Source organism: Chiroxiphia lanceolata, chromosome 3 (genome assembly GCF_009829145.1).
Source record: "Chiroxiphia lanceolata isolate bChiLan1 chromosome 3, bChiLan1.pri, whole genome shotgun sequence".
Classification (NCBI taxonomy): Eukaryota; Metazoa; Chordata; class Aves; order Passeriformes; family Pipridae; genus Chiroxiphia; species Chiroxiphia lanceolata.
The window spans coordinates 3,427,258-3,435,247 of NC_045639.1; the positions used below are offsets into that span (position 1 = coordinate 3,427,258).

General features: G+C 43.3%; 1 protein-coding gene across 2 annotated transcripts; it reads left to right on the forward strand.

The window, feature by feature from the left end:
• The first annotated feature begins 34 nt into the window (after positions 1-34).
• Positions 35-6,717, forward strand: PEX13 (peroxisomal biogenesis factor 13). Of its 2 annotated transcripts, XM_032682735.1 has the most exons (5): positions 64-165; positions 1,841-2,538; positions 2,932-3,057; positions 3,319-3,420; positions 6,149-6,717. In XM_032682735.1, the coding sequence occupies exons 1-5, from the start codon at positions 98-100 to the stop codon at positions 6,172-6,174; spliced, it is 1,020 nt and encodes a 339-aa protein (XP_032538626.1). In that variant the 5' UTR covers positions 64-97; the 3' UTR covers positions 6,175-6,717. The 2 variants fall into 2 exon arrangements, with proteins under 2 accessions (XP_032538625.1, XP_032538626.1); XM_032682734.1 differs by lacking the exon at positions 6,149-6,717 and having other exon boundaries at positions 35-165; positions 3,319-6,028.
• The last annotated feature ends 1,273 nt before the right edge of the window (positions 6,718-7,990 follow it).

Sequence of the window (7,990 nt, forward strand, 5' to 3'; positions counted from 1 at the left end):
CGAGCGCGCCCGAAGCGGAGCCGAAGCCGAGCCGAGCGCGCCCGAAGCGGAGCCGAAGCCGAGCCGAGCGCGCCCGAAGCGGAGCCGAGCGGGCGCGATGGCGGCGACGCCGCCGCCCAAGCCCTGGGAGTCCCGGCGCCTGGCGGGCACCGCGCCCGCCTTCCAGTGAGTGCGGGTGTCCCTGCCCGGGGGGTCCCCGCCGGGGCGGGGACGGGTGTTCGCCCGCTCGGGGCGGCCGGGCCCGCTGCCCTGGGGCGGGCTCAAAGGTCGGGCCCGGCCGGGGTCGGTCGAGGTGGGCGGCCCGCGGGTGTCGCGCTCCATGAGGGGACTCCGGGGGGTCCCCTGTGGGGAAGGTGAAGTTGTAGGTGTGGGCAGGAGTGTTCAGGGTGTCCGTTCCCGGGGGTTTGTGTGGCTGTGTCAGCCCCGGGAGCTGAGTGTCACCGCAGAGCTTGGAAAAGATCCGTGTATGTGACAGTCTGGGGGATGTGGGAGTTCTCCCGGGAAATCCCGCCTGCTCGTGGAAAAGGATGAACGCAAAGTGTCTGTGAGCTCCTTTTTTTATCAGGAGGCAAGGAAAGCTCTCCTGGTGGCTGAAGATCCGATTTGTTTTTCTTTTGCAATTAGAGCTGAAACTGGGCAAAAGGTTGGCCCAGCTCTGAACATTTCACAGACACTTCGCCGCGCTCTCTGTTTGCTGAGCGAGCAATTAAATGTTAATTTTTCTTGCTGGGTTTATGTACCCCGTGTTAATGGCTTCAGGCACCTTTAAAGTGAGGTGTCCCAAGCTGACTATTGAGCTGGGAACTGCAGGGTGACTTGCTGAGTTACAGTATCTCTCTTTGCTGCTATAATGACTTAGTTTTGCTCCCGGTTTTAGCTGGTAAATAGCAATTCCAACTTGGCATTTTTTCCTTCTGCCTTTTTTTTTTTCCCCTGTGAATTTAATGGACTACGGAAGTGGGAAATCATGGGATGAGGCAGTAAACATAGGAAATAACCAAAACGTTTGACTTTTAGGGTGATAATATACGACTTTTTTTGTGTCCAGAAGTAGAACAAAAAGCTGCTTTGAGAGAATTCAAATGCCAGTCAAGTATTTGCATAGTCTTATTATGATAAAATAACTTGAAGTTTTGAGCGTACAAAGGAAAAAAAATTTACTAAATTAAATACAAGTGATGGACTCATAAGACCTTTTTCCTGCCAACAGCAGTAAATTCAATATCAATAATCAGTAGTCGGTTCAATCCCTTTATAATCTGCACAAATGTTATGAGGTATATTGGGTAGAGGGGGAAACTGGGAGGCCCAAAGGCCTTGCACAGGTTGTTGCATAATTACTTGGATTCTCAATTAGGTCACGCCACCCTTTTAAGGGTGGATTCAAAGGAGCTCTCAAACTTCTTCCTGCTGTATCATTGGCTTATTGCAGTGTTGGAAATAAAGCTTTTTTTGGGGGGGAAATTCATAAATATTTTTGGTGGGGCCCATGGTGCGCAGAAGAATGACCTGGGTGTTACAGCAGCAGGTTTGGTGGATCTAGAAAGTGCATTTCATGCATGTATAAATTAATAAATAGACAAAGTTTTTCAGTGTGTACATCCCAGTTTCATGTTTACACTGGGTATCTCATTATGGTTCTTGTTCCCCTGAAAGACCTCTATTTCCTGACTGGATTTTTAACTTCCAACTGTACAACACTCTGAGTGTTTGACTCGCAGCTTCCCCATCCCAGCACTGCTGAAACTCACTGTGGCATTTATGGAGTTAGCCAAGGACCCCGAGGAAATGAAAAATCTAAACTTTGGGTACTGATCTTCCTTGTTTGAATTTTTTTTAGGTCTGCTGACTTGGGTGACAACATGCTGACCAGACCCGGACAACCCGCCGTGGCACGGATACCTCCACCCATTTTGCCAAGACCATCCCAGCAAACAGGAAGCAGCAGTCTGAGCACCTTCAGGCCAGCTTATAGTGGTTCTTTCTCTCCGGGCTATGGTTCATATGGAACCTCTTTCTATGGAAGCTACAACCCTTACAGCTACGGATACGGTGGGCTGGGGTATAACCGGTTCTGTGCCGATGGCCTTCCCCCCAGCAGGTTTGTGCAGCAGGCTGAGGAGAGCAGCAGAGGGGCTTTCCAGTCCATTGAGAGCATCGTGCATGCCTTTGCCTCGGTCAGCATGATGATGGATGCCACCTTCTCAGCTGTCTACAACAGCTTCAGGGCTGTGCTGGACGTGGCCAACCACTTCTCCCGCCTCAAAATCCACTTCACCAAGGTGTTTTCGGCTTTTGCTTTGGTCAGAACTATAAGGTACCTCTACCAACGGCTGCAGCGGCTGCTGGGGCTGAGGAACAGCTCTGAGAACGAGGATTTGTGGGCTGAAAGTGAGGGCAAAGTGGCTCGTGTTGGCCTCGAAGACAAGATGGGAAACTCTGCAAAGTCCTGGCCCATTTTCCTGTTCTTTGCTGTTATAATGGGAGGGCCCTACCTGATTTGGAAGCTGCTTTCTACATACAGTGATGAAGAAACAGGTAAAGATGATCTGCAGCACGAGAGTTCCTTGTTCCTTTCACTGTTGTCTGTGTGGTGATTAATCTACACAATAGCAATAGCAGTTAATAGATACTGGGGCACAGTGCTGAATTTTAGGCATGTGATACAAGTGACAGCCTGTTGCTGAGTTAGGATTGTATTTAAGCTGTGTGTGATTCCAAAATCATGGTTCCTTCCTAGTAGATGTAGCAGTTAGGGGTGTATTGCTTGGATTAACTCAACAAGTCATGCTTTGCTTGTTACTCCTGTCAGTTCTCTGCCAGAAAAGTTTTAACAAGGGAGTTAAAGTGTTTTCTTCATTTTCTTTTAAAAAGACACACCAAACTTTGTAATTCAAAGCAGATAAACTTTCAATGTATGTTTGCAAACAGTGTCCAGTAACTGGGCTAGTGGAGAAGATGACCACGTAGTTGGAAGAGCAGAATATGATTTCAATGCTCTCTCAGAAGAAGAAATTTCTTTCCGTGCTGGTGACATGCTAAAATTAGCACCCAAAGGTAAACTTTTAATTTTTATTTTTTTTTCTAACGTATTTTTCTATTTGTTTCTGTTTGTTTTCTAATCATAATGAAGTTATAGTGTTAGAGTCTGAAAATTAAAACTGAAAACCCAAAACCACCTTATTTGGCCAAATACTGATTTTTTTTTTTTCCCCCCCACTAAGTTATTATTTGCACTGGAATAAGACTTTCTGAGTAGTTTTGTTCGCTGTCGTTGAATCGTTTTGCAACTCGATGCTTTTGCGTTTTCTCCTTCAGAACAACAACCCAAAATCCGTGGTTGGCTCCTGGCCAGTTATGATGGCCAAACAACAGGACTTGTGCCAGCTAATTACATCAAAATCCTGGGCAAAAGAAGAGGTAGGAGAACCGTGGACCTGGAAAAGATTCCTGAGCAACGTCCAGCCTTTCCCAGCACACCTGGTAGAGGAGCCACTGCTGCTGTGACTTTGGAGGAGCAGGAAGCTGCTTTTGAAACTGTTTTTGCTGGAAGTAGTAAAGTTCCCGTTGCATCCGACACCGCTGTGGGCAGTGGAGAGAAACAGGAACTCTGATGCACTTTGATCAGCAAAGCAACTGAACTGTGCTTTATTGATACAACTTGAGGGACTGCTGGAAATGTGGTTTGTAGTGGAACACTGATGGGCACGCACCAGTGATTGCTGCTACTGACTGGTGAAGGGCTGGAGAGATGATTGCTCCAATCTGTAGTATTTATTTTTGACTCATCCGAGGCTGTACATTAGTGATTCTGTCCAATCACCTGGCAGCGACTCCAGAGAGCTTGAGATAAGGAGAGTCGAGGCATTTATAACAAAGCAAACAAAGGAAAACAATAGGGACTGCCCTGTTAAAGAGACAAACTGTTGGTGAAATGGGGGATTAACACCCAGTCCCCATTAGAGCATCGGCTTGACAGGAGGCCTCCTCAATAGATGTGCAAAGGGAAGATGGATTTCTGTGAGGTGTCCTCCAAAACTGCCGTGCAAAAGTAATGGCACATTGTTTCCCTCTGAAAGGTGGGAGAACTGCAGGAGATTCAGGAGACCCAATTGAAGGGTTACAAGTTTTAAATCGGTTTTCATAAGTAGGGCTCTGTCATAAAGAGTTGAACTCTTAGAAAAAAGGGATTCGTGAGGAGGGGAGGAGAAACAGAGTTTACAGGGGAAGAGCAGTGAGGCTTCACCAGTAGTTCTAAGCAGTTCTATTTTGTTTATTAAAAGGAATTTGAATAAAGGGTGTTCTGCAGTCAGGCACCACTTATTAGTTGTCACTCCCTTCTGTGGTAAACTAACTTTGCATCACACTTGGCCATTTTGTGTTGTAGCCTGTTAGCTGCCCATCCATAGTCCACCACCCACATCTCCACTTATTTCTGCTCTTTATTGGTTTTATATGAATGTCAAAATACCTCTCCTGCCTTTTAGTGCAGAAGGAAAGCATTGCTTTGGGGGAAGTTGAAAGGAATTGGAGCAGCAAAGAAAAAGTAACATTTCTTGCTTAATTATCTCAGCAGAGGAAGGTCTTGGAGTTGGACAAACTCCCTGTGCTGCCTTTCAGGTGGTAAATTTTGCATCTGCCCATAACAGTTGAGGGCTCCAGTTTATCAAAAGCCATAAAATTGTTCAGACTGTTCAGAGTATTTAGTATTTTCTTCATATTGGTGTTTGAGAATTCTGTCCTGAAATACCATTCTGGGTTTTTTTTGTTAAGTGAAGCAAAGATAATTAAAACCTTTTTCCTTGTAGTATGGATGTGTGACATGTTGAACTTGTGAAGGTCACATTAAGGATTAAATAACTCAAGTTTGTCTTAATCATTAAAATAGCTTTTTTAGTTTAAAGGTTCTCAAAAGTATAAGTAGGGAAACATGTCTTTGAGTCGTTCCAGTTTGACCTGCTGAGATCTTCAACACCCATTATGTGTTAGCAAATCTTTCAGTATTTATATTTTGATTGCATTTGCTGGCCTTGAGTTTGTAGAAGTCTGTTCACCACAACAAAACTCTGAAGTGAGCACAATTTTCATGAGGTAGAGTGGCTGAAAAGACAGATATCATGCTGGAACCTTGGATTTTTAAAGTAATTTCTGAATGCCTGTTGTTGATAGAGCAAGAATTTTAAGTGGTTGTGCTCAGGTATTGGGAGATGGTGATTCGAATAATTTATACTAAATTTTTAGGTTTTCAAGTGCAGAGTAGTTAAAGGGCAAGTGAGAAACTTGAAACTAGTTTTAATAGGCCTAAAACAGAACATGTTCCTGAGATGGTTCCCTATGTACCAGGGCATAGAAGAAAATTATCCATATTTGGAAATCCTATCTGTTGTTACAGTGAAAACAGCAGAAAAAATTCTGAAATGTAAAATCTAGGGAGGAAAAAGGGGGGGAAGGAGTAGAAAGAGTTCAGTTCTGTTTACAGTGTGTATCCCTGGAGGGAATTAATTTACTGTATGAGGTTTAATTAATGGACTGTCAGCCTCTCTTGTGTCAGTGAAAGATTTCATTCAGAGGAAGGGTCTTTAAATAAATTAATAAATAAACCCCTAATTTTTTTTTTTGTAGAGTATCCATTTAAGTAGATTTTTTTGTTTTTCTGATTTCTGCCTCAGAAGAAGATGAAGACAGTGCCATGATGTTTGTGGGAATGTTTAAATCTTACTGATTTTTAGTAAGATGAATTTAATTTCTCTTTCAGGTCATACTATTGAAAACAGTTATTTTAGTAGGAACATGGGTTATTCAGAACTTAACTGACTTGTTCTTACAGTAGTTTGACTTAGCCTACCAGTGACTGACTGTCATCATTGTATCTGTTAAATCTCAACAGGAATTTTAATCCTTTCAATCTTGCAATTGCTTTCATTGGAAAAAGAGGCTCCAAGGAAATTAAGTTACTTATTTAACTCCCAATTAATTGTACTGATTGCAGGGGGGTATTAAAGTTTACTGAAGTAAAGTATGTACTGTCCTTTAAGGTTTTGGTTTTCTTCTTTTTAATGCACAAAGTAGTATCAGGTAAAAAAAAAAAAAAAAGAAAAGAAAAAAGGTGAGTCCTACAATTCATTGTCTGTTTTTGTCCATGTGTCAGGCCACAGAAAAAAACCACCTAAATGAACCCTGAGTGGAGAAGGAAGGCTGGTGGACAGGCTGCTCAAGACTTACCCAACTTTAGGAAGGGGAGAAGACTGAAAGGAGCAGGTGTGGCTGCACCAGGAGTGTGTAGAAGAGGAAAGCAGAAAAGAGAGGTTGAAATATTGCTTAACTTCTGCATTAGGCAATCAGCTCTTTTTTTTTTTTTTTTTTGAGGTCTGCACATACTAAGTTAGCTTTATGTTGTTCTTTGGAACTGCTTATAATCTTGTGGCAGACCTGAAAGTCTGGAACAGAACATTTGGTTATATAACGTTTTAGTTTATTCTTCCTTTAATCTTATTGATACTGCTCATTAACCACTTTCTGCTTGAACCCTGTGAGCTACAGATGCCAGTTCTGAGTGGTCCTCTGGGTGCAAGCAGAACATGAACATGCACATGCTCAAAAGGTTCCTGAATAATAAATTTAAAATACTCTGTTCATCTGGGAAAACTTAATAAATTGCCCACTTTTTGCACAGGTTCATAAAACTCTTCCTTGTGTGGAATTGGGCTGCACCTGGGATATTAAGATTGTTCTGATTTATTTTGTTGTCTCGGTGAAATTTGCTACTGAGATAAATACAGAGCAAATACAAATCTGGCCTGTTTGCAATGAAAATTTTCCTGGGTTCTGTGGCCACACTGAACACAGCCTTTAACCAGCTGGATAATCTCTCCTTGGAGCAAATGCACTGGGATAACTGGCTAAACTGGTAGCAGAGGCATGATGTCAGTGCAGAGCACCACTGGATCTTTATCTGCTTTGAGCCACTGAAATTCTCTAAATTTCACAATAGTCACAAAACTCTTAGACTTGCCACGTGGATTTATGTTGTCAGAGAGTATCTTTAGAGTTTTTTTGCTTTGGAAATTAAAAATTCAAAAAGACAGTCTCAGGACCTTTGAGTTATTTTAGCTGATCCAGCACAGTCTCCAGAACACCAAATGAGTAAATTTTAAGATGTTTGTGTGGGGTTTTAATTAAAAAAACATGTTCCAGTTTTCTGACATACCATCAAGTTTCCATTCATCATGAAATAACTGAATGTCATCACAGTCCAGCAATATTCCAGCTTATTCTGTGGATTGCTGTGGGATGGTATGAAATGAGTGTTTTCTGCTTTCACTGAAACCCGGGGGAAGCTTTCAGGCTGACTTAGAGAATTTGGATTTCATACCCTTGTCCGGATTGGTGGAATCCTTTTTCCTGAACTTTTCAGTGCTTTTTTTGCATTCTTGGCCCTCACTGTGTTACTGCAGAGCTGAGGGGTAGGCTTTTTGGAAGATAAATGGTTAATATTGGTTATTCTTCCAAAAATAGAAGGAAGAGAAGTTACACTGCACGGCTGGGGAGGATTGTTGTGTAGGAAAAGGGAATCTCTGCTGATCTTTAGCAGGCACAGGCGGCTTCCCAAGGGAAGTAACTTTGAAATGTTTGGGAATATTTGATGCAGTAGATGACACAGGGTAGGGAACAGTCCAACAGTGGGCGAAATAACAGGCTTGGGACTGTCTGGCCTTAGCAGAATAACTGCTAAAACACACCCGTTTGTTGGGCTGTTCTGTGTAATTAACTCTTGAGTTCGATGTTCAGTCATTGCTGTGATAGTTAATAGCGCATCAAACATTTAGATCAGCTGAAAACCTGCTCAGCCTCAGTTTGTGGGCCCAGTGCAGAGTGGTTAACACACGCCCGCTTGATTAATGTGCCGTGCTTATGTCATGAGGGGCCGTGTGACGTCATTTGTGGGCCCCCCTCCCCAGTTGGGTCGGGACTGAAACGGGGCCGCCTCACG

Bases quoted from the DNA above. Each gene is read 5' to 3' on its own strand.
- PEX13 (XM_032682734.1), top strand. From the start codon at position 98: ATGGCGGCGACGCCGCCGCCCAAGCCCTGGGAGTCCCGGCGCCTGGCG. The intron at 166-1,840 runs GTGAGTGCGGGT...AATTTTTTTTAG, and splicing joins GGCACCGCGCCCGCCTTCCA to GTCTGCTGACTTGGGTGACA. The intron at 2,539-2,931 runs GTAAAGATGATC...GTTTGCAAACAG, and splicing joins ATACAGTGATGAAGAAACAG to TGTCCAGTAACTGGGCTAGT.